The sequence below is a fragment of the Equus quagga genome, chromosome 16 (genome assembly GCF_021613505.1).
Source record: "Equus quagga isolate Etosha38 chromosome 16, UCLA_HA_Equagga_1.0, whole genome shotgun sequence".
In the NCBI taxonomy this organism is placed as follows: domain Eukaryota; kingdom Metazoa; phylum Chordata; class Mammalia; order Perissodactyla; family Equidae; genus Equus; species Equus quagga.
Genome location: NC_060282.1, coordinates 7,819,817 through 7,846,705, shown reverse-complemented (window position 1 = coordinate 7,846,705; position 26,889 = coordinate 7,819,817). Strand labels below are relative to the sequence as shown.

Genomic DNA, 26,889 nt, shown 5'->3' with positions numbered 1-26,889 from the left:
TTGTTGCTGTGTTTTTATTCATTTCTTTAATAATTTAGTTGGACTAAATCTGTGGAATCTGTCATCTTCATGGTTTATGGCTAGTAATGTCTTTGTTAATCTTTTTCCTTCTTTTGTTTTTAAGCTGGGCTGGCCTGGAGTTTTCTCTGTGTCAGCGTTGCTGAGTGGTCAGCTAGCGATTGGTCAGAGGTTGTGCTCAAACACCTGTGTTAGTAACGAAGCCATCCTCTGCTGATGGAAGCGTGTATGCATTGGGGAGTGCTTGCAAAGGCTAGGCAGTTTTTGCGTCTGCCCTGGCTTTTACTTTCCGCAGGTTTTCCTTGTGTCTCCTTTCCGTGTGCATAGACTCACTGTCAGGCAAGCATATGTCGAGAGCTTTAGCTCTCTCTGTTCTTGACTGTACCATGTGCACAGACTTCCAGTCAGCCAGATATGTGCAGGGAGCTTCCCAAGGCTCTTCGTGGCTGTCTCGTTTCCTGGATCTCTGTTAAATTTCTGCCTAGTCTGCCAGTCTATTGCTTGCCCCGCCCAAAACTACAGTATTAGGCTTGCTGATTCACTGGTCTCCTCTATTCATTTGCTACAAAAATTGCTCCTGATATTGACAGTGCTGCTGGGCGTGTGGGTTTCTCACACTTTCTTCCAAATGAAGTGAGCCCGTCCTACAGCAGAGCTGCTCGTTTTCCTGTCCTTCCCCATCCTGATGGAACTAATGCCTCACCTGGGCTAGGGAGGAGAGCATTGGCATCCTCAGGAACACAGACTCCCTCTTTTCCTACCTCAGATTTAGCAGTTTTTCACGAACAAATTTACTTTATTTTCTATTTATTTTGTAACTCCAATCAATTTCCAGAGACCTGAAATTGTTGCTTTTAACCATTTGGTCAGCTTTTGTTGTTGCTTTATATAGAAAGGCTTTGCTGAGTTCCTCATTAGCTATCCTCAAAGTCCCTTGACCTCTCATTATGGTTATTTTTTTTAAACTTAGGTTACTTTGGACCTCTGTCCGTAAGACCATGTGTACGGTTTTATTTCATTCTTTTTAATGTTTGCTAATCTTTCATTATATGCATGTTTCAGGATTTAGTCTTCAAATAATGAACATTTAAGTTATTTCTTATATATTTTAGTATAAACAATGATCCCAGAATTAACCTTGGACATAAATGTCCGCATATTTTGGCAAATATATCTGAAGAGTAAATTCGTGGCAGAGAACCCACTGAATTTCAATAGATTACTTTTAATGATTTCATTTAAAAACTCTGTCCTCTTTCTCTAGGCTAACATACATTTAAATAGATTCTAAACTCAGCTGGAGAGAAAAATCTCATTTATACGTATTGAACTAAAATTATAATCACTTCTGCATTCTTCGCGATTGATGGCAGTGTTAGTATTAGTGTTATAATAGTCTCACTTTTCAGATAGAGAGTTAAAATATGACTAGTTTATAATGTAAAAATATAAACATAATTTAGTCTGTAAACTATCATATATGACTTAGTTTCACTACTGATTTAAAAGCGTTATTTCGAAAACCAAGGAAATTATAACTATAATGATTATATCAGTTGTGTCCACATGACGTCAGAAGGAACAATTATCTTAAGTTTAAAAACATTGTCTAAAATCACAAAGTTGGTAAGTTCAGTCAGCTAAATTCAGGCTTAACCTTGGATGTGAGGGGCTCAGAGTTCATTTTTTTTTAACTCCACTGTTTGTCTGCTTTAAAATGTAGTTTTACAAAGATGATGTTTAAAATGGGCCTTAATTCTAGTTTTTGTGACGCTGTTATAATCACCTAACTTCAGAGCAAGCTTTTTCAAAAAATTTTTTAATAGTGTTTTTGGATAGGGCCCAAGTTAAGTTCTTTTCCCATGAATCTGTTTTTAACTGTATACAATTTGTGTCACACCTCCTAACACTTTTCAACAGGGCAAATATTTAGCATTTATGTAGCACATTTTATTTAGAATGTGCTTTACAAATAATGTATTAATCTTCGCACATTTTTAGTAAAATGGTAGGAAGCATATTTATAGGTTTATTTTAGAGAGATTGAAATAATGATAGATTCAAATGATTCTTCTGAGATCACAATACCCCCAATAAGTCAAGAAAAAGAATCTCCGTTTACAGTAAATTCTGGATGCCCTTGCCCTTAGCTTTTCCTGCTTATCATGGTGACTTGATTTGTCTTCATTTGCCTTCCCTTCCTCCTACTCTGCAAGTGTTGGCTGAGTGTGATTTCAACTTCATTTTTGAGTGGTGTTCATATTATTTTTCTTATTTTACAATGCCCTCCACTACCAGCTTCAAGTCATTTTCTGAAAATTAAGGAAGAGAGAGTGTATTTATTTTTAATAAATTTACTAAACATATTTCAAATATATTTTCAATTCTAAATAATTCAGGAAACAGTTTCCCTTGCATCTTTTCATTCTCAGATATGCTGATGTTTCTTCTATCATAAACCCTCCCTCCCTCCCTCGACCTACAGTCCTTCTCTCTTCCTCAGCTGGAGGAGGCTGCCTGCCTTTACCGTGTCCGTGACTTACTCACATTCACTCTTAATCCCACTGAAATGGATTCCAGCTTCACCAAAACTGCTATTTCTGAAGTCAGTAATGCCTTATTGTTGGTAACTCCCCTGGAATTGATACTTGGCAGCCTGACCAAACGGCAATGCACCACCGACTTGCTGTGGCTTTCGTAATATGATTACCTCCTTTTCCTTCTCAGTTTCTTGCCACACCTTTCGGTCTGCTTTGTGTAGGCCTTCCTTCTTCTGCCTCTTACTTTATGTTGATGTTCAAAGCTATGTCCTAGCCCTTCTCTCACTCTGTGATTGTGCCCCAAGCAGTCCTGCCTGTTGCTAACATTTCTACACAAATGAATTCTTGTGCTAGGATTTTCCACAACCACTTTCAAGCTTAGTAATTCTCTTGAAGGACTCACGGGACTCAGAAAATCTGTTATTCTATGATTATGGTTTATTTCAACAGAAAGATACAGATCAAAATCAGCAAAGAGAAAAGGCGCATGGGGTGAAGTCCAGGAAAATCAGGCCCAGGCTTCCAGGTATCCCTTCCAAGTGGAGTAGCACAAGGGCACATTGAATTCTCCCAGCAACCATGTGTTACAACACATGTGAAGTGTTGCTAAGCAGTGAAGCTCACCTGAGCCTTGGTGTCCAGGGTTTTTCTTGGGGATCAGTCACATAGGCATATGGTCATGCCTGTGTACCTCACCTGAGCTACTGAGAGTCTGTCATCGCCACCCCACTTCCTGAGCCAACAAATGTTCCCCACCAGTCATATCCCTAGGACAGACTTTTCTGCCCAAACTGTTACAGCACAGCCTCAAGCCTCAGGCACAGAGAAACACTCTTAGTAGGCAGAACCCTACATGGGCTCAGAGCTTGTCTCCTAGGAGCCTGCAAGGACCGGCCTTGATGACAGGCCTTTTTCTGTAATGTGTAGGGCCTCAGTAAACGTTCCTTTACCACTTCTATATCCATATCTTTAACTTGTAAATCTCCAGTTCCTATATCTGATTGCTATAGTGTATCTCACTTTTCATGTACCATAGGCCATTGCAGGTTCAACCTTTACAAAATTGTTGCCATCATGATACCACTCTGCTACTGACCCTTCTTGTCTTCCAGAAACCAGTTGACATTCTTTGCTCGTGTTCTCCATATCCAGTGTATTACTGTTTCTAATAAAATTAAACATTATAAATATCTCCAAATCTTCCTTTCCTCATCCTTCCTGCCCCTTCCCCACTCTAGGCCATCCTTACCACATAATGGAGTTTTTTAAGAGCTTCTGTCTTGTATTTCTGCCTCCACTGTGGTTTTTTCCTTTAATATGTAAAATATCATAAAATTCACCGATATACAGTATACAGTTCAGTGATTTTTAGTTTAATCACAGAGTTCTGCAACTGTCACCATTGTCTAAGACCATTTTTATTACCCCCTAAAATAAACCTTATAATGGACAGCAGTCACTCCCCATTCTTCTGCTTCCCTAGACAACCTTTTTACATGGATTTTATGGAAATATAATTCACATATCATACAACTCACCCATTTAAGATATACAGTTCATTGAATTATTGTATATACACAGAGTTATGCAACCATCACCATGGTCAATTTTAGAAGATTTTCATCATCCCCAAAGAAACCCTATACCCGTTAGCGATCACTCTCCGTTTCCTTCCCTGCCCTCCCTCACTTCTCAGTCTTCTGCAACCACTAGTCTGTCTCTATAGATTTGCCTGTTTTTGACATTTTATATAAAACATTTTTATCTGGCTTCTTTCACTTAGCATACTGTTTTCAAGGTTCATTCAAGTTGCTGTTTATTGCTGAATATTATTCCATTATATGAATATCCCACATTTTATTTGTCTGTTCATTAGTTGAGAACTTTTGGGGGTTATTTCTGCTGTTGAGCTACTATGAATTTTGCACTGTGAACATTCGTGTACAGGTTTTTGCATGGATGGATGTTTCATTTCCTTGGGTATTACCTAGGAGAGTATTTGCCAGGTCATGTTGTAACTTTGTGTTTAACATTTTTGAGGAGCTACTAAATGGTTTCCCAAAGTGGCTGGCCAATTTTACATTGTCACCAGCAAAGTATGAGGGTTCCAGTAGCTCCACAGTATCACCAACACTTGATATTGGCTGTATCTTTGATTATTGCCACCCTTGTGGGTATGTTAGTGGAATTTCATTGTGGTTTTGATTTGCATGTCCTTAATGACTAGTTTTCTTTTCATGGGCATATTGGCCATTTTATATCTTCTGAAGACAAATGCCTATTTAGATCCTTTGTTCTTTAAAAAATTAGGTTATGTGTTCTTTTATTATTGAGTTGTAAGTGTTCTTCATATATTCTGGATACAATTTGCTTATCAGATATATTATTTCAAAAAGTTTTCTCCCATTTTGTGAGTCGTATTTTCACTTTCTTGATGGTAATTTTGTAGCATAACAGTTTTAAATTTTGATTTAGTGCAATTTGTTTTTTCATTTGTGCTTTTGTTATCTAAGAAATCATTACATGACTTAGGATCGTAAAGACTTACTTTCATTTTTCTTCTAGCAGTTTTACAGTTTTGACTCCTACTTTTAGATTTCTGATCCGTTTTGATTAAATATTTTTGTATGCTAGGAAGTATGAGTCCCACTTTATTTTTTTGATGTGGATATTCAGTTGTTGAAGTACCATTTGTTAATGAGACCACTCAAAAATCAGTTGGCTGTAATTTATGTCTGGGCTCTCAATTCTATTCATTGATTTTTATAGCTGTCCTTTAAGCCATTACCATACAGTCTGGAATACTGTAGCTTTTTAGTAAGTTTTGAAATGGGAAGATAACAGTCCTCCAATTTTGTTTTTCTTTTTTAAGATTTTTCTGGCTATACTAGTTCCTTTGGATTTCCATATAAATTTTAGGATACACTTATTCATTTCTGCAAAGAAATCAGCTGGAATTTTGGTAGGGATTTCCCTGAATTTGTAGGTCAATTTTGGGGGACTATTGTCATCATAACAATATTATATCCTCCTATTCATGAACGTTGAGTATCTTTCCATTTATGTATATTTTAAAAAATTTCTTTCAACAATATTTTGTAGTTTTTAGTGTACAAATCTTGCTCTTATTTTTTTAAATTTATTTCTAAGTATGTTATTCTTTTCAGTGTACTCTAAATGGAATTTTTTTCCTAATTTCATTTTTGGATTGTTCATTGCTCACGTAAAGAAATACAACTGATTTTTGTATATTGATCTTGCATCCTGCAGCTTTGCTAAACTCATTTATTGGTTATACTAATTTTTCTGTGGGTTCTTTATGGTTTTTCTATGTACAGGATTATGCCATAAATGATTAGAGATTGTTTTAGTTCTTCCATTCTAATCTGAATACTATTTATTTCTTACGTAATTGTCCGGCTAGAACCTAGAGTACAAAGTTGGATGGAAGTGGCGAGAGTAGACATCCTGTCTTGTTCCTGATCTTAGGAAGACGCTTTCAGTTTTTACCATTAAATACAATGTTAGCTGTGAGCTTTCCTACTTTACTGAGTGTTTCTATCATTAAAGTGTGCTGGATTCTTCTGTCCAATATTTTTTCTCTGTGTATTAAAGTAATCGTGGTTTTTGACCTTTATTCTATTATTATGGTATTACATTAATTGATTTTCAGATGTTAAACCAACCTTGCAATCTTGGTGTAAGTTTTACTCAGTTCTTGTGTATATGCCCCCTTTTTTGTTTATGCTCCAGGATTTGTCTTCTTAATATTTCTTTTTTTGAGAGCTTTTGCATCTATATTCACAGGGATATTCATCTGTAGCTTTCTTTTGTAATGTCTTTGGTTTTGGGATAGGGCAATACTGGCTTTGTAGCATGAGTTAGGAAGTGTTTCCTTCTCTTTAAGTTTTTTGGAGGTTCGTGAAAAATTAGCATGAGTACTTCTTTAATTGTTGTAGAATTCACCATTGAAGTCACGTGGGCCTTGGATTTTCTTTGCAGCTCATTTTTTGAGTACAGTTGTCCCTCAGTGTCTGAGGGGGATTGGTTGCAGAACCGTCAGGGTATTTTCTAATTTTCCTTGTGGATACCAAAATCCACAGAAGCTCAAATCCTTTGGTCAGTACTTCCCATCCCTGGGGTCCCCATCTGTGGATTCAGCCAACCGCAGATCATAAACATAACACGCACGTATGGAGGGCCAACTGTACTAATTTGGTCTCTTTACTTGTTACTATCTGTACATATTTTCTGTTTCTTCTTAAGTCAGTTTTGATAGTTTGTGTTTTTCTAGGAATTTGTCCGTGTCTCCTGTCATCTAATATCTAATTTGTTGGCATACAGTTCTTCATAGTATTCCCTTACAGTCCTTTTCTAGTTCTTTAAAGTCTGCATAAATTCTCCTTCTTCATTCCTGGTTTCAATAACCTGAGTCATCCCTCTGTTATTCTTGATTACCCCAGCTAAAAGTTTCAATTTTGTTAATCTTAACCAACTTTATTTCATTGATGTTTTATTTATTTTCTATTCTCTATTTCATTTATTTCTGGCCTAGTTTTTATTATTCTTTTCTTCTACTTACTTTGGATTTATTATTTTTCTTAAGGTGAAAGTTTAGGTTGTTTATTTGAAATCTTTCATTTTTTAAATATAGTCATTTTCCTCTTTGCACTGCCTTACATGCATCCTGGCCATACTGGTGTGTTGTGTTTTCGTTTTCATTCATCTCAGGGTATTTTCTAATTTTCCTTGTGGATTTCTATTTTGATCTAATGGTTATTTTGATTATGTTACTTCATTTCTATGTATTTGTTAACTTCTCAAATTCCATTTTTTAATGGATTTCTGATTTATTCCATTGTGGTCAGAGAATGTACTTTGTTTCATTTCAGTCCTTTTAAATGATTGAGGCTTATCTTATGGACCAGTGTGTGGTCTGTCCTTGAGAATGCTCCATATGCACTTGAGAAGCGTATGTGGTTTTGATGGTTTTGAGTGTAGCGTTTTATCAGTCCCTACTTTCAGTCTTATGCTATCTATATACACAATGCTAGAATGATTTTTCCAAAACACACACCTAAATATGCAACTCACCTCCTTAAAACCATTGAATGCTTTTTAGTATACTTAATTCTAGACATTTAGAGTTGTATTTAAAATATCTAAGGATTTTCATGGCTTGGCCTCTGCTTTCCCCTCCACTTGAAGCCCCCATCCCCACCCCAAAGTGTTTGCACAATTCTGCCATATGGCACTTCTTTCAGTTCCCTGGACACAGCATTACTTTGGGTCTTAAATATGCTTTTCCCTCTGTCTGGAATAGTTTACTGCCCCCTTTTGGTATTTAGTTCATGCCCATCCTTAGGTGGCCCTTCTGGTAGAGAAGTGCCTCCTCTTACTACCCACAGCAGAATTAGATGACTTTCCTTTTTGACCATTTAGACCTCAACTTTCCTTTTATTATAAAACAAACACTTTTATTTATTTATTACATATCTTTCTTGCTGACTGTGGAGTGGAGTTGGGGGTATTAAGGAAAGGGGAGAAATCAAGGATGACTCCTAGAGGTTCTTAGTTGAATATTTGGACAATAATGTAAGATAAAGAAGAGCAAGTTTTCAAGAATAAGATGATGTATTCAATTTTGGAAATGTTACATTTTGTTACTTGTGAGGTATCCAAATGGAAATGTGTAAAATGAATGTGTCCATGTGGTTCTTAATTTCAGTAAAGCTGCCATGTTCTGTGTCCTCCTCCTTTGGTAGGTTGTGAGTTCCTTGGCTGTAGGGACCATGGCTTGCTCTTCTGTGTTTTTCTGTTACTTGGCACATCATAGATGCCAATAACTGCTAGTTGAATTGAGTTGTAAATAACAATGCCCATCTATCAGTTATATGGCATTTTATTATAAATGTTTCACTTGGAAAGCATACGCAGGGGAAGGAGTTATGGCTGATTGTAGAAAGTCGTAGTTTGGGGGAAAATACTGTTTTTTTTCCTTTTTACAACAGTTTCTTGATGCATTTTATTTTAACAAACTTAAATCTTGTTTTATGAATTCACCAAGTTTCCTAACCCTTTTTTCTATTAAAAAATACTTTTGTGTTTCTCGGATGAGGTGAATTATGCTCTCTTCTGTCTCCCATGTAGGACTATAATGATGAGATCAGGCAAGCGCAGCTCCAGGAATTAACATATTTGAATGGTGGCTCAGAAAACGCAGATGTACCAGTTGTTCGAGGGAAATCCACTTTGCGTACAAGAGGCGTACCAACCCCAGCAATAACCAGGTAGGTGTAATTAATTGATTTATTTTTTGTTGTTAGAGTAGGGTACCACGGCAATAATTTTAATGTTTCCTTTATTAATAGTCAAACAGCTCTGTCGGTGTATCAGTACAAAGCCTATAAGAATATATTCAGACAGTATGATGTCATATTAAGGGGATTCACTTTAGACTGAGATGTTCCTGGGCTTAAGTGTAACCTGTACCACTTGCTAGCTGCTGACTTGAGATAAGTTCATTCGATCACTCTAACATTAATTCCTTAATTATATAAAATGAAGCTTATTTTATGTAGATAATAGTGTTGATATGCAAAGTGAGAGAGTGGAAATGTGTTTTCCCCTTGAGCACAGCCTCAGGCGAGTTCATCGCCACATCTCCAGTGTCCAGCACAGTGTCAGGCACCAAGTGGGTGTCCAAATACCTCTTGTCATTTCAGTCACCCTAAATACTCTGTGGTATCTTAAAAATCCTGAGCTTGACCAGGCACGCAGAATTTTTATTTTTGTCTTTGGATGATGACTACTTTTAATATGAAAACTATTTTAATGAATTCATAAATCAATTTAAGCAGATCATAAATTGACAAAATACATATGACTATCTCAAATCTATTTGAGAATTATTTTTAATTGTTTAGTCTTTGTCCCCAAAAGAACTCAGTGAAAAGAAGTAACACAAATTTTTCACTGGTGAAAAATATATATCTTTTCAGTTAGAATTTTGCATGAAATAATTTAAAATAGCACTTTTTGTATATCCCCAAGTTTATTTAGAAGGATAGAAAGTCAGTTCCCCTCTTCAGTGTGGCTGATCAGTGCAGCTTCAGAGCAGTTGGAAACAGGTGTTACTGCAGGATAAAATAAACATAGATCTGGGTGTGATGCAGGTGGCTTTTCTCTATGAAAAAGAGCTAATAGTGATAGAACTGCTGTTGATGATTGAAAAAAGTAATTTATGTAGGTGATCAGTAAATGGTAAATCTCTTTCATTTCCACTTCTTCTACAATTAAATTTACTTGAGATCATCATAAGCAGTTACTCACCTGCTGTATTAGTTTCCTGTGGCTGCTGTGATGAATTACTCTGAATTTGAGGGCTTTAAGAAAGAACAGTTTATTGTGGTTCTGGAGGCTCCATGTCTGAACTCAGTGTTACTAGACCAAGAGCAAGGTGTTAGAGTGCTCCCCCAGACGCTCTTGGAAAGAATCCTTTCCTGTCCTTTCCAGCTTCTGGTGCCTGCAGGCCTGCCCTGACCATATGGCCGCATCACTCTCATCTCTCCGTCTGTCTTCATATTGCCTTCTCCTCTTCTGTCCGGCTCTGATCTCTGTTTGCCTTCCTCTTACAAGGGTATGTGTGATTGTATTTAGGGACCACCGGGATAATCCAGGGTAATCTCTCCATCTCAAGATTCTTAACCTAGTGAGCACATCTGCAGTGGCCCTCTTCCTAATAAGGCCGCTTCACAGGCTGCGTGTCCTTTGGACGGAGAGCGTAGAGAATCGAGCACACCCAGTGCTGTTGTTTCGGGGATGCTGTGTTCCTCAAACCAGATCTGCCATTTTTACCGAAGATAATTTCTAACTTAGTTGTCAGGTTGTAAATTAAGTTGAAACTGTTATGTTATGAACAGATAAAGAAGGCAGAAGCTCTCCATTTTTTGGAGTATGGTATGTGGAGAAACACCTCCATCTGCCCAGATGAATTACTCCTCTTCCTCACAGCATAAACATTGCCATTTAAAGCTTTTCCGTTGTCTTGATGGTTACTGTTCTCTGATAGGATTATTTTGAAGCTCACCTTTCAGGCCTTGTTTTTATTTGTAGTAGAGTAATGGCTAGTTTAGTGCTAGAGTAAACATCTCTGTTTGTGTACTTAGGGTCACCGCGTGTCTGAGGAGCACCTGGTCCAGGCACTGGGCAGAGTGCCTCACACACACCCCACTGTCTTTCCTCCATAGGATTGTGGGCTCCCTTGGTACCAAATCTTTCAAATGCTCTATTTTTTGCAGTATAAAGTTCATATTCCTACAAGAGGCATTCAAAGCCCTTCTGTATTTTTTCTTAAAACCTCTCCCCCTTTGGTCTTTATAGATTCCTTTGTCGTATTCCTGTGTGCTTAACCCCAGGCTGGAAACTGTTTCATAAAGTTTGTGCTTGCACCCGTCCGTACCTTTGTTCGCATGTTCCTCTGTCTACAGTTCTGCCCCTCTCACCTGTTTAAATCCTATGTATCTTTACATCCCAAACTGAAACTTATTTTAACAAACACTTATGTTGCACCTATTGATAGAGAACTTTTTTAGGCACGATACCTATCAGCTAGGTTAAGCCCCGTAACAATCCTGTGAGGTGGGCACTGTTCTGGTAACGTCGCCAGTTTACAGATGAGGAAAATGAGACCAGAGGAGTCAGTGACTTGCCCAAGGTCGCACAGCTAGTACTTGGTAGAGTCTGGTTGTCACACAGGCAGCAGTCTGGTTCCATAACCCATGCCTCTCCCTCTCTGATCCTCCCCTTGTGTTTTCATCCATAGTTTTTCTTTCCTCTGTTCTCTCACTGCAGTTCTTCCATAGAACTTACATTCTGACACATTTATTATATTTTCATTATAGCACATGATAACACTTTTAACACAAGCTAGGATGAAAAGACTTTTATATTTATTTACTACTTTTTCTCATCAAATCACATATAGTAACTTGCCAGACTAATATGTCCATCTAACAGAATAAAATAAATTGATGTGGAAATTAAGATAGAAAGTTACAAAAAGCCCCAGGGGTAAGGTGAGTATACAAAAAGCACGTGTTATTCTGTAGAGTTGGTGGGGTCGGTCTTCACATGATGCTTTGAGCTTCCTAGTGGCCAAAGCTGAGGAAAACATGGTTATAGAGTTCACAGTGTCTGAGTGTCTAAAAGCAGTAACAACATAAAACAAAAGACAAACCTCCTCATTGAAGCCTGGCACTTTCTAACCCTGAGACGTGTGAGAGAATCTCCCCTGGAGAGTTGTAAGTCTTTGCTACACCCAGGCCCTCAGGAAGTCATTTTGATTTTACCTCTAAAATAGGTCTTAAGTCTGTTTTTCTTTAATCACCTCTTCTATCCTTCCTAATCTATCTACACTATTCTTCCAGTTTTCGTTCACTGTGTTAAAGGCCTTTGAAAATTATATTAGATTTATCTTCTCCCTGCTTTAAAATCCTTCAGTGGCTTCCTTTGCAGCTAGAAGAAAAGCCAGACTTCCTGACCTGCGCCTCCATCATCTGGCACTCTCCGGCTTTCTGCCTGGATCTCACTCCTCCTTGCCATTTTCTGCACTCCAGCCAGACTGGTCTCGTTCTGTTCCTTAAAGAGACCAAGCCCATTTCTTTCCCGGGGTCCTTTCTGTTCACCCTTCCTTCTCCCCAGAGTGCTGGGTCTCCTGTGTCTAGCCACGCCCTCAGCATTGCCTTCCCAGCATGTTCAAGCACCTGTTATAGAAGCCTCTGCTCTTGGCCTTGTTGAAGGCCCTAGCCCCGGAGCTGCTCGACCACACGCTATCGTGGTTACTTAGTAGCAGTTATCAAACTCAATTTACCTTTCTCATTTCACTTTTTCACTGATTATTACTCCTCATTATAATGTAAACCCATAAGTGCCCTTGAGCAGCTCCCTGGTACTTGGCATATAGTAGCCGCTCAGTTAGTAATTGTTGCGTGACTGCAGTACAACAGCACATCCTTTAGGCTCTTGCTGATCAAGTGTTGACCATTTACAATGTGTTTTGTTAATGTAGTTCTTGTCTCACATATGACTGAATTTACTAGGGGATTAGCTTTGTGGGAATCGTCACATGAATGTCACCACTTTGGAATTTCACAGTGGAACAAGTTATTGCTGGACTCTTCATGAATGTTTCCCACTGTTATCACTTCAGGATACCTTTCTGCTAAAATATGTAAGCAATCCAAAATTAAATCTTGCATTGAGAAGCAATAAGTGTTTTAATAAAACCCCTTCATCTCAGTTTCAAGTGAGAGAACTAAACTTACTTGTTTTTTTCACTTTGGACATAGGGAAGTTTCTTTGCTTTCAGTCTGTCCTGGGCTGTGCCTCCTAAAAGCATTGCTGTGGGTATGTCATCTCCCTCGCTCCTTCCGCAGATGCTGGCAGAGGGGGAGTTTGGGAAGAATTGAGGCCACTCCAGGCAACACACTTATTGTTTTGTTTTGTGTTTTTCTTAGTAGGTCTCCTACCCTGCATTTTGCCTGCTGCTCTGGTGGTCTGGGCTAGACAGTTTTGAACCCTCAATGATGCTCCCTTCAAAACAGCTGGCTTGTTGTGTGATGCTTTTCCTCTGGCCCACCTGGCCCTTTCTCCCAAGTAGCGAGCAGTCTTATCTTCCTGCATTTGACACCAGAAACAGGAGGAAGAAAAAGTGAACACAGCAGATGAAGCCTGTCTTTCTAAGTAGTAAACACACGGTCACAGTATTGGGTGCTGAATGTGGTGATTTTCTTTTAACTTAGGACGTTAGGCTAACCCAGTCACTCAAGGCCTTTTATCAGCTTTCATCAAATTGGCGGAATTTTCAGCCACAGTTTCTTTAACCATTTTACCTGCCCGGTTCCTCTTCTCTGTCTTGGACTGCGATCCCACATTGGATCTTACGGTTGCCCTTCCCAGACTGTGTGTCGGGGCGCTGGGTGCTGCAGCCAGCTCGCAGAGTTGCCCTGGGAGAGTTTAAAATTCCACAGGCCCACCAGCCACAGTAATCAACATCTTGTAGGCATTGCCTGAACTATCAGCTTAAGGTAGTCATTTAGAGTTTCAACATTAGACCGTGCCCCGCAGATTTTAATGGTGTACTATCTTTGTGAAACCGGTACTTCAGCAGCTGCTGTGATGACTGGCAAGTAGCCACAGTTACTTTGCCTGCTGGGCGCTTCTCTGCGTAGCTTCTCAAACCACGAGCTGGGACACAGTCGCTCTCATTTCCTCATCCACGTTGATTTCACACGGGACTTAGTCTCTTTTTAAAGTGGATTATGAATGATATTCACAGGTGCTGAAGATTGTTTTAATGACTAAGAATGATGTAGTTTCCCCATAGTATATGAAGTAATGAGAAATGTTATCAAGAAAACTGAATAGTTCGTATAAGGGCCATAAATACTTCAGCAGCATATGGTGTGATTTATATTAATCTACCAATCTATATTAAAAAGTCCTTTTTTATTAAGGAAAGGATGGTTATAGGAAAACAATAATATATTTGTTTTTCTAGTAGCCAAAATTACAGAAATTTTCCATAAAAAAACATTTTTTTAATTGTTTGATTTGCTACTGAACTTACCTTCTCAGGACATCCTACCACCTAAACTCTCAGAAAAGTCACCTCCTCCACCTCCCTCCCACTCTGTGTCTACTGTCTGTGCCTTTAGTAAAATCAGGTATTGATATGTGACCTGTCTGCCCCATGTCCCAGGCAGAACACTAGAGGACTTTCGTTGGACATGAGTTTTTTGGCTTTTTTCTTGCCATGAGGTCCACTGAAATTCTCCCACTGAGCTGCTCCCGCAGCCCTCGGCATCCAGCTGCTTTTTACTCATGTGCTCGCTGATGGCGTGTTAGTGAGCAGCCACACTGCAGCTGATTAAAGGAGACAAAGGAGGAAAATGTGTGGTTTCTTTTAAAATCACATTAATAGGCTTTGAGAAGACAATAACTCAGGCAAATAATGTTGCAAATAGTGTGAGAACTTCTGACAAGAACTTGTAATTTAAGTGCCAGCCAGGGACAGACAAATAAAAGCGGCTAAGCGGGGTTCTCTGGGTTGTAACTCAGCCAGGCACATCCATGTCAAGACAGCGTAACGCTGGGTAAATGTTCTAGGCCCTCCTGTAGACTTCAGTGCCGACTGGAGGAAGATTTTTGACACCTGACATGCCAACTGATATTTTCCTAGAATAACGTTAAAGAAGATCACTGACAGGCTGAGACAGTGGCGGGTGGAAGGAGTCCAGTGAGTGTGTTCACACACGGTAGGAATCTCCTCCACCACACCCTGCTTTGTCAGAAGTTTTAAGGGATTGTTTCCTCTTTGAAAGTCAGTCTGTCAGTTTCTGATGTTGGGTCATACAATGCCACAAACTTTCCTTGAGTTTTTTTCTGTGACAGGAGTTGAACTTACAGAGATGAGTAAGTCGTTATCCTGACGTCAGGGGACTTAAGAGGGGAAAGTCAGAGAAACAAGTAATTATGACAGAATGGTATAAATAGGGGACAAGGGATATGAGAAAAAGTGAAATGGAAATAGAAATGAGGGTACAAATAATTCTGAGTGGGGAACATGAGTATGAACAAACTTAGGAGGAAGATAAAGAAATCCAGCAGGATAGTGCCAGAGGGAAGTCATCCCAACCAGGGGGCAAAGGTCTGAAAGCAGAAAAGATGGGACTGTTTGCTGGAAATTAGGGTGGGGCACTGTGGGAAAATCAGAGTCCCCTCTGGCTGTTACTAGCTCTTTGGCATCAGGGAACTTCTCTCTGAGTGGTTTCCTCATCTTCTTTCTTTTTTTTTTTTAGGAAGATTAGCCCTGAGCTAACATCTGCTGCCAATCCTCTCCTCTCTTTGCTGAGGAAGACTGGCCCTGAACTAACATCCATGCCCATCTTCCTCTACTTTATATGTGGGACGCCTGCCACTGCATGGCTTGATGAGTGGTGCGTCAGTGCATGCCCAGGAACCAGCAAACCCCAAGCCACCAAAGCAGAGCAGACAAACTTGACCACTATACCACCAGGCCAGCCCCACTATTTTTATTTTTAAATGAAGAAAAAAGTAGAGGCCAGCTCAGTGGCATAGCAGTTAAGTTCCTGTGCTCTGCTTCAGCGGCCCAGGGTTCACTGGTTCAGATCCTGGGTGTGGACCTATGCACTGCTCATCCAGCCATGCTGTGATGGCATCCCACATAAAATAGAGGAAGGGTTGCCACAGATGTTAGCTCAGTGACAGTCTTCCTCAAGCAAAAGGAGGAAGATGAGCAACAAATGTTAGCTCAGGGCCAATCTTCCTCACCAAAACAATAAGTAAATAAATAAAACCATGCTAACCATAGGAATTGGAAGACAATGACAGGCTTCAAAGTAAGGAATGGGCTTTCTGTCTTCAGGGGGATATATCATTGGATGAAAAGGTAAATTAGTCGCGCTTGCACTTTGTAAGAGGTTGTCCTTCTCACCCACTGTCTTGTATTGTCAACACTTTTACTAATAACCAGTTCATAACTTGTCAGAGGAGAAACCAAGTGCCTTGGGTTTCTTTCATACTGTTACACTGTAGGATAACAAAACAGTTGCTCAGTGATTTTTTTTTTTAGTGGCATTGAAGATTAGCTGGATCACAGAGTAAAGAAAAGAGGTAGCCAACAGGTTTCATAGCAGGTGTGTAACTGCTGGATCTAAACCAGCGGCAGCAGCCCTTTGAGAGCTTCTTGGAAACACAGAATCCCAATGCCCCCTAGACTTAGTGACCTGGACTGCCCCGAAACTAGGTCCCAGGTGATGAGGCTGCACGCTGAGGTGTGAGAAGCATTGCCCTGGAACCACATTTAATGTGATCTCTGAAGGTCAGAGTAAGAGCTGCCAAAGTCATGTGTGTACAAGTTCCTGTCTCCATCAGCTCTGACAATTTCTTCTGAAAGAATTAAGGGATTATAAATTCCGAGAGATTGTAGCTATAGGCCGTGTTCTCCTTTTCCTTTTGTCTACCCTTTCCTTCACTTGGCAGCCTCTGGCAAGAAAAAAAAAAAAATCTCAGAATGATTAAGCTTTACTCTCAAAAAACACAAGATCCAGATAAGTTGTCAAATGTCTTAGGGATTCTATAGAAAAATAAATTACCCCTCAGGTCATTGTTGCATCAGGCAGGGCCCTCAAATAGATCTCTGGAAGGTTTATCACACTGTGATACCGGTGATACCAGGCTAAGACCCTGGCACGAGATCCTGCAGGCACCCACTGTGCAGTCAGCAGTGGGTGCTCCCTTTCCTGAGGGCCAGGAGTCAGCTGTGTTTCCCAGGGTCACCCAGGTGCTTCTGCTGGAGCGAGCCTGAGAATTCAGGGCTTCTGCTACCAAATTCATTGATTTACTTTATACTTTTCACTTCTCATAAAATTTATAGACAAAAGCCAAACAATGTAGTATATGTATGTTTCTACTCTTACTCTGCTAATCAGTGCTACTGTTGCTAAATGTATAGAATGTATATAAATGTGCTCTTGTTAAATGCATCAGGTGAGAACTGAGTGAGTTGTACCTTCTGTCTGCTCTCTCTCCTCACCCTTCAGTAAGTAGCCAAAAGGAAAGTGTCAGGACAGAGTCTGAGTAGAAGACCACATTGATAATTACCACTTACTGACTGCTTGTTCTAGGGGAGGCACCTTATATACCCTGTGTGTAAACTTCACAACTAACTAAGAGCTAGATGTTATTAAGCCGGTTTACAGATTGGAAAACTGTAAATGGTGTTACAGTTGCTCAGCAACTAAGTAACAGAACCGGATTTGTGTGTGGTTTGTTGGAACCCAAAGCATATACTTTTTCATCATATCCTAAAACCTCTTATTAATCTATAAACTAAATAATTAGTTCTTGATTAGTCAATGACTTTTTAAATTCAGTCATTCAAAGCTCTATTCCCACAAAAATAGCTATTCACTATAAAAACTTTTCTGGATTATTTTCATATCTGAGTTTCAAAACCAGAAACCATGATTACCCTGCTGAAAAATGCAAACAGAAAGAACAACTACAATCATATCCATTCCTCTGCTTATGAAACTTGCTATGCAGATGTGTTATCTTTCTGCTTTTCCATTATCCTCGTTCTGAGTTGTGTAGCATCCTAATCCTGTCAATTTGAATTAACTTTTCTCATTAAAAAAACCCCCAAAAAACTATTAATTATCATTATAAATGTCATCTAACAGACACTTTTTTATTTTCAGAAAAAAGCCCCATGTTATCAGTCCAGCTGTTCAACTTTACCCTGAACTTCATTTTGTAGCATTCAATGAATACTTTGCAATATGACAGGATTTTTATGTTAGCATGTCACTCTCCATCATGCCTTCCTCTCACCAGAGTATCATTTAAAACAATACTAATACTATGCTGCTTAACACCATTCCTGTGGAATTTCAAACCCTTAAAAATCAATCTTCAAAGTGTGTTTTATAGATAAGTATCTGGAGCTACATATATCAGATGACTTGTCTAGAATTCTATGACGGATACCTTAGGATGATTTCATACACTCAGTGGGCACGTGAGCTAATAATGTTGATGGGAAAGAATTCTGAGCTTCTTGAATATATAAATTTATGTCTTTCATAAAATTGAAAGAGTTATGAGCTTCTTGAATATATAAATTTATGTCTTTCATAAAATTGAAAGAATTATGAGCTTCTTGAATATATAAATTTATGTCTTACGTAAAATTGAAAGACATAAAGTTATATGTTCAAAAAGCATGTTGAATATTTTGTGGTCCATGTCGTACCTTGGACGGCAGGGATGGGATATTAGAGGAAGCAGGAGCCTTAACTAGTTTGAATACACACAGATTAACTGAAATATCACAAAGGGGTTAGATGTACTATAAGTAAAAACTACTTTTTCCTCTAATCACATTGAATATTTTTCTGGATATATACTGAGATAAAAAACATGAATAAAACACTATAGAAATTATAACATCTGTCAGTACAATTTAGAGTGATTGAAATTTATATATATATATTGTTGATCTTCATTGAGTAGGAGATGTGCTAAATATATGTCCTGTGTCATTTTTCCTTTGTAATAATACTTCGAAATAGGCTCATATCCCATTTCACAATTGAGGAAACTGGCTTGGAAAGTTTAGGCTCTTGATTAGTTTGAATGTTAACTGGAAGACAGAAGTTAAGCAAGTAAGTACTGTCAGGAATTGAGTTCAGATCTTATACCAGTACCCTTACTCTTGACCACATCTTTTACGGTGCCAATTTTTATGGCTTAGGATAGAAAAAAAAGACCTAACATACAATACTCATAAAAGGGTTAATACAAGTTGCATAAGGGTGAAAATCTTAGATTTTGCTTCTTTTTGATGATCTTGAGAGTTTGGAAAAGTACTGGTCAGGCTTTTTGTAAGATGTCCCTCATTTGGGATTTTTCTAATATTTTTCTCATGATTAGCCTGGGATTATGAGTTTGGGGAACAAAAACCACCTAGGTAAAATGTCATCGTCATCACATCCTACCAAGGGTGCTATTACGTGACTTACCACTGTTGACATTACCTTGTAATCTGGCTGAGCTGGTACTTATTACTCCACTGTAAAGGTTCACTTCTTTGTTTTTCTCCTGGAGCATGGAATAACTACATAAATTATTTGGAAGATTTTTCTCTTCTCTCCCATTTATTAAGTAAATCACTTAATTTGTATCAGTATAGACTCTTGGAAGTATATTCTATACAGTGGGTTAAAATCTAATACTACTTTATTTTCTTGCTCAAATTATTTCAGCTTTGGCCATTGGAGTTGTTTCACTTGCCTCCTCTGCTTCTTTCACATACCCCCATAATTTGTGCTTTTTTATTTATTATTTATTTACTTATTTATTTTTACTTCCTTAATTTCTAACACTACAAGTTGCTCCAGCTTCATCTTGTATATTTCCTGCTCCAGTCCTAGAATCAGCCGTTTCTCCCAGGAACCTTCATTTCTTTTATTGTTGAATGGTATTAGAAACCAAGATCTGGGTGCTTGTTACTACTGGCATGTCCTTGCTTCTAGGCCCTCTTAACCAACAGAGCAAGGGAATATATGTGTGTATGCTAACCCATGTGTAAACATATCTGTGCATATTTCTGTGATTAACCATCTGTATAAAAACGTATCCATGCGTATTTCTGTTTAAAATCTGTATCATTGTAAACCAGTCAAGCGTTTGTATTGATGTCTTCAATTCCAATCAGTTACCATACTGATCATTTTAGCCTCTTCTACTTACTTGTCTATAACCTTCTCTCCAACACGAGAAATGTGCTCCCACTGTCCACCATCCATTTATTTAATTGTTCAGTTCCTGTATACATGCATGGTGGTATCAGAATCATTAATGTTACCTGCACCCTTCCCCAGGGGAAATAACGTTATCAACTAGAGCAGTGCTGTGTACAGGTTCTTTTGCCTTTAGCCTTAAAAACTTCACTCATTTCTAAATTTACTTACTTTTCTTCCGAACTCCTTCAGTAAGGTTGTTTCCTGTGTTTTTCATATGGTTAAAACGTTTTGTCACATTCAACATTCCGTCCTGGGAGCTCTTGATTTCGTAAATAATGTGTATATTTTTTAGTTTGCATACATTAAAGTTTACTCTTTGTACTATAAAGTTCTGTGGGTTTTCACAAGTGCTTTTTGTTACATGTCCACCATTTCAATATCATACAGAATAGATTCATCACCCTAAAATATTCCTACTGCTTCACCTCTTCAACCTTCCCTCCTCCCCTGAATCTATGTAAACCACTGATTTTTTTTTAACCCATCTCTATGTTTTTTTCTTTTCCCATATGTAGCCTTCTCAGACAATTTCTTTCACTCAGAAACAGTCATTTTAGATTCATCCATCTCTTTTCATGGATTGTTAGCTCATTTCTTTTTATTACTGAATAATATCCCATTGTATAAATGTACTTTAACTTGCTTATCCATTCACCTTTTCAAGGGAATCTTGGTAGTTTTAGCGACTATGAATAAAGCTGCTATAAACATTCATGTGCAGGTTTTTGTGTGGAAGTAAGTTTTCAAATCAGTTCGTTAAATGCCTAAGAATAGAATTGCTGGATTATATGGTAAGACTATGTTTAGCTGTGTAAGAAACTGCTAGACTGTCTTCCTAAGTGTCTATCTGTTCTGCCTACCTACCAGCAGTGAATTGAGTTCGTTTTTCTCCACATCCTCGGTATCAGTTGGTATATTGTTACCTTTGATTTTAGTCATCCCAATAGTAGGTATGTTTTAATTTGCGATTCCCTAATGACAAATGATGTTGAGCATCTTTTCATTTGGTTATTTACCACCCATGTATCTTCTTTGGTGAGCTGTCTGTTCAAGTCTTTTGCCCATTTTTTAATTGGGTTGTTTGTTTTCTTATTGTTGAGTTTTAAAAGTTCTTCGTGTACTGTATTTGTTCTTCTCAGAGTAGAAGTCTTTAATTTTAATGAAGTCCAACTTACCAGTTTTTATTCCATGGATTATGCTTTACATATTGTTTCTAAAAACTCATCATCAAACCAAGCTCACATAGATTTATCCTATATTTTCTTCTTTAAGTTGTATACTTTACATTTAGGTCTAAAATCCGTTTTGAGTTGATTTTCGTAAAAGATGTAAAGTCTGTGTGTAGGTTCTTTTTTGCGTATGGCTGTCCATTATTCAGCACCATTTGTTGGAGACTGTTCTCCTCCACTGAGTTGTCTTTGCTCCTTTGTCAGTGATCACTTGACTGTATTTCTGTGGATCAGTTTCTGGGCGCTCTCTTTTGTTCCATTGGTCTGCGTGTCTATTTTTTCACCAATACTCAGTCTTGATTACTGTAGCTTTATAGTAAGTCTTGAAATCAGATATCACAAGTCCTCCAACATTTTCCTTCTGCAGTATTGTGTTTCTATTCTCGGTCTTTTGCCTTTCCATGTGTTCTTTAGAATATGTTTGTCGATCTCTGGGATTTTGATTGGGATTCACTTGTCTGTAGATCAAGTTGGGAAGAATTGGCAGCTTAACAATATTGACTCTTATCACCATGAACATGGAATATTTCTCCTTTCATTTCTTCATCAAAGTTTTATAATTTTCTACATAGAGTTTCTGTACATATTTTGTTAGATTTGTGCCAGAACATTTCAGTTCTTTTCTTGCTTTAGTAAATGTTACTGTGTGTGTTTTTTTAAAGGCTTTTTTTTTTAGAACAATTTTAGGTTCACAGCAAAATTGAGAGGAAGATACAGAGATTTCCCACATGCCTCCTCCGCCTACACCTGCATTGGACAGTATGGAATGATTCACAAATATGCATGTCATCCTTTAGCAGGAACCATGCTAATCTTTTCTGTATCATTCCAATTTTAGTACATATCCTGCCAAAGCAAGTATTGCTATCGTGTTTTAATTTCAAATTTCAATTGTTCATTGCTGTTATATAAGAAAGCAGTTGACTTACTAACTGTGTTCTGAGACGTTGTTTTAGGTGTTTATTAGTTCTAGGAGTGGTTTGCTTGTTTGTTTGCTTGCTTTATTTTGTTTTCTTGTGGTCAATTCTTTGAGAATTTTTACATAGGAATGATGCCACCTGCAAACAATGTTTTATTTCTTTCTCCAGAGTCTTATAAGTGTTATTTGCTTTTCTTGTCTTGTTAAATTAGGTAAGACTTCCAGTAAAATTTGAATAAGAGTAGTAAGAGTGGACATCCTTGCCTTGTTCCCAGTCTTAAGAGGAAAGCATCCAGTTTCTCACCATTCTATATGATATAAGATGTAGGTTTTTTAGATGTTCTTTTTCAACTGGAGAAAATTTCCCTCTATTCCTAGTTTGCTGATAGTTTTTATGATGAATGGCATTTTTTTAGATGCTTTTCTGCTCTTTGTGATCATGTCATTTTTCTTGTTAAACCTTGTTGATTTGGTGGAACACGTTGATTTTCTAATGTTGAACCAATGTTACATACCTGGAATAAATCTGACTTGGTCATGTATAATTTTGTAATACATTGTTGGATTCAGTTTGCTACTACTTTTGAAGATTTTTGCATCGTTGTTCACAGGAGATATTAATTTATAGTTTTTTTCATTTTATAGTATCTTTATCTAATGTCTTTGGTTATTCGAAAGCCTTGTCCTGTTCCCCTTTGGACCACATGTCTCTTCCTGGGGGGGTCAGAGAGCAGCTAGGCCAGCCACATGGCACCCTCCTCAGGCCTCCTGGTCCCCCCAGACCCCTTGGCCAGTCGTGGTTCCCAGAGTGGGACTTAGAAAAAAAGTCTTGGGAAGTGCCTTCTACAACAGATCTCCAGCGGGGCTCAAGACCACGTGGAGGCCAGTCTCTTCTGTCCTCCCTGGCTGAGCCTGGCCAATCCCAGCCTCTGACTAGTAATGTAGAAATACTGCTCAGGAGGCAGTCCAGTGACCAGCCTCATGGAATGACTTAGGAAACGTTCCCTCTGATTTTCTTTTCTGGAGGAGACTGTGGAGAACTGATATCATTTCTTCTTTCGATATTTGATAGAATTTACTAGTGAAACCATCTGGGTCTGCTGCTTTCTTTTTTGGAAGATTATTGACTGTTATATTTATTTAATAGACGTAAGTTTATTCAGATTGCTTAATTCTCCTTGTGTGCAGTTCGGTCATCTGTATATTTCAAAATCTAGTTCATCTAAGTTAACAAATGTGTGGGCCTAGAGTTGTTCATAGTCTTTGTTATCCTTTAATGTCCTTGAGATCAACAGTGATGACCCCTTTTTCATTTCTGATATTATTTTTTCCTTGTTTAGTCTGTCTAAAGGTTTATCAGTTTAATCCATCCTGTCAAAGGACTGGTTTTGAATTTTGTTAATTTTCTCTCTTGTTTTTGGAAATTAGGTTTTTAACTGTGTATTTGCTGTCCAGTCAAACTAAAGACTCAGGAGGTAACGGAAGTGTAGGCAGGCACGTCGTCTGCTGTGCTTTTCCTTATTTGGGGCACGTTGTCTGTGGGACGTGGATCAGCCTGTGCCTTTATTCTATGGAAGAACTGCATTTTTCTGTCCTTCTTTCTTCATAGGACTTGTACATTTTCTCAAGTTTTTGCTTATCTTGAGCTATTCTTGATACAGCTGCCTCCTTCCTTCCTCTCTGACTTGCAGTCTCATATTTTGTGTTAGAAATACATGAATATGTTGAATTCAACTCAGAAAATATCTGTGCTTACCTTAAGAATGGTATTTTAAATTGCTAGGTAGTATATATGTTATTTGGGAAAGTACATTTTGTTCTCTCTCTCATGGAACTCTGGCATGTATTTGGGTCCCTGGCTTTGCTCGCTGTGTGTTCTCAGATGGTTTTAAGATCTCTCTAGGACTCAGTTTCCTTGTCCATCAACAAGCAAAGTAAGGCCCATTTCATAGTGTTGGAGTGAAGGTTGGATGTGACCCTTGAGTGGCATTATAGAGAAGTCCTCGGTAGATGCAGCCTTCCCAGATGCCATAACTTGCTATTCTGTATCCCACCCAGAAACTGTCTTGATTTCTTTGATGGTACCGTGGTACCATGTTTGTTATTGCTGGACTAGCTGCCTAAGTGACTTAACTTCCTTTTGGTAGATACCTGTTTCTCATTTGCTTTAGTTTTTAGTCTGCATATAGTTTCCTTATTTCCTTTTACAGAATATGGAACGTTGATTTTTCTGAGTATTTGTGCATGGAACGATGGAATCTTGGAGAACATGCTGTATATTGCTAACTTGCCCCTCTTGCTTGCAGGGGAAGGGGAGGAGTCACAGCCCGGCCGGTTGGAGTCGGTGTGCCACGCGGGACGCCAACCTCCAGGGGAGTCCTTTCCACCCGAGGGCCAGTGAGTCGGGGAAGAGGACTGCTCACTCCCCGAGCAAGAGGAGTCCCCCCAACTGGGTACAGACCTCCACCGCCACCCCCAACACAAGAGACCTATGGAGATTATGTAAGTGAAGGAGTCCCACAACAGCTTGGGTGATCGGATTGACCCCGTTCAGACACAGCATTAGGTGTGTGACCAAGGACCTTCCCTCACTGTGTTTTAGATCTTGAATCTTCCCACCTTAGTTCAGCAAACGTGTATTGAGTGCTAAATAAGTACTTGGTACTAGAGGTACAAAAAAATGGAAAAAAATGTAACTTCTTTGATTGAATAGCTTCCATCTAAGATAGAGAAGATGAATTTGGGTGATGGGAAGGTTCAAGACTAGGGTCAGGGAGATGTGTTATCAAGCTCTTCCAGGATTTTAATGCAGCGTTCTTTCATATTCCACTCCAGGTTGCCTCTGAGTCATTCAATCGTATAAAACATAATTGCCTACATATACTGAGCTGTTTTTGCCCTTAAGTGTTTCCTCTTAATCTCTGCTACTGAATATGGATTCTTACTGAAATTCTTTTCAGTGAAGAAAACAAAGTTCCCAATTTTTTAAGTTAATGCAAATCAGTTAGTTTTCCATTTACCATTCAATGATTCTTTGATACGGTTCATAGACTTACTTAACATAAGAGAAAGAAAATATAACCATGAAAACTGGGCTGGGGGAAGGGAGGAAGAATTCTTGGACAAGAATACAGTGCAAATTCCCTGAGAGTCTTACTATAACTTCCTAGTTGACCATAAAAGAAGAAAATGAGTAGTGGATAGATGTTTCATATTAGTAATTCAAAGTATTAAAGAAAGAGTATGGGAACTGTTGTCGAAGAAGGGGAAGCAGGGACAGGGCTACGATGCAAGAACAAGAGTTTTTCATGTTGTACTTTAACGGAGGTCTCTTGCTAGGAGAGCTTTTTGCACAGTGTCTGGAAGGTTGCCGTCATCCCCTGGGCCACAGACAACCTCTCCATCTTCACCTGCAGCCGCTGGAAAGATCTAAGTCTTTGTCCTGGACCTACTGAACTTTTTGTAGTTCCCTCAATGTGCTGTGTCCTCTTAGGCTTCCAGACCTTTGCTCGTGCTGCTTTCTCTGCCTCGAGTGCTCGTCTCACTTCATCTCTCCTATTTGTCCTTCTAGACTTAGGTCAGCTGCACTAGGGAAATTCAGAGGAGACAGGAGCTGACCTACTGAGCATTGCTACAGTGGTGACATGTCTCCCTCTGTTCTAGACTGTGACTTCTGGAAGAGCAAGGATGAAGAGCTTTTATCCTTTATACTTGGCAGAGAGTGCCTACTGGGGGCTCAGTGAATTGTATTTAACAGATAGATTCTAGAATAGCCAGTTTCACCGTTTTGCTGTTCAGCGGGGAAGGATGCAGCCTCTATCTTTTCTCTTTGTATTCCTTACAGCTGGACATGTTCCTCTTTCCTTATATTCTTACCAAGCTGACAATAATAATCATGCCTGGCGCTCTTCCACAAACGCTGAGTTTCTTAAGAATAGCAGTGACTGTAAAGGAAAGGAAATGTTGTTGAATGCCTTTTAGGTAGGCCCAGTGTCTGTTTATTTCTACCTTGCCTTACCTTGAGTTCTCTTAGGTTTGGATTAATGTAGATGTTTCTGGATGGTATTGTGGTAATTGCCAGGCACAGGGTGTGGGAAACCTGGATTCTAGACCCTCCTATACCATAAATATGGTATAAATCAGGCAAGGTATTTAACTCTTTTGGCTTCACAATCCATGTTTCAGAAAGAGCTGTTGCCTCCTTTCCGTGAATTAATTCCTCTTTCCACTCAGCAAAGATTGATTGAATTCCCACTGTGTGAACAAGACACACATGTTCTCTGTCTCAACATGTAGACTTTATGAGTCTAGAATGAAATTAGATTACTACAAGTAAAAATTTCTTGAAAGATTAAAGCTTAGGGGAGAAAAAGGAAGAGAAATTCAAGGCACTTGGTTTTTCTGTTTTTAGCTCTGATTTGTATTGATAAATGATGGGGAAGGCATGAAAACAGTTGATCTGAAAAGTATTCTGTAGCGTTCAGTTAGTCCCCCTTTCCGTCCACCGCAGTGAATGATGGGGTAGTGGCCATCAGAAGAAAGCCCATGTCCTGGCAGGAGCAGACAGGGCTTTGAAGCTCTGAGGAGGAAGGCAGCCTCGCTGTTTGAGTCCCAGCCTCGCACCTCGTGATCTTCCAGACACTGATTGTCTCTGCGCCTGCAGTTCCAACACAGGGTTGGGACTCTTTCTGCCGCACCACAGTGTTGCCTTTGGATAAGTGACACCGGCGTTTGCCATCTTCATTTTAATTTGGCTGGAGTACGGCATTAGCAATTTCTTCAACTTCATACAA

At 38.9% G+C, this 26,889-nt stretch overlaps 1 protein-coding gene and 1 non-coding gene across 2 annotated transcripts in view; one reads left to right on the top strand and one right to left on the bottom strand.

Moving 5' to 3' along the window:
- The window catches only part of KHDRBS3 (KH RNA binding domain containing, signal transduction associated 3), a 179,931-nt gene that overhangs the window by 90,887 nt on the left and 62,155 nt on the right, over window positions 1-26,889 (top strand). Inside the window, exons 5-6 of the mRNA XM_046642399.1 lie at window positions 8,709-8,848; window positions 24,403-24,598. Coding sequence (XP_046498355.1) covers window positions 8,709-8,848; window positions 24,403-24,598 — 336 coding nt within the window. The remainder of the gene's footprint in view (window positions 1-8,708; window positions 8,849-24,402; window positions 24,599-26,889) is intronic.
- On the bottom strand, window positions 21,933-22,039 carry LOC124228302 (U6 spliceosomal RNA). The gene has a single exon (XR_006885690.1). It is a non-coding gene; the product is annotated as a U6 spliceosomal RNA (small nuclear RNA).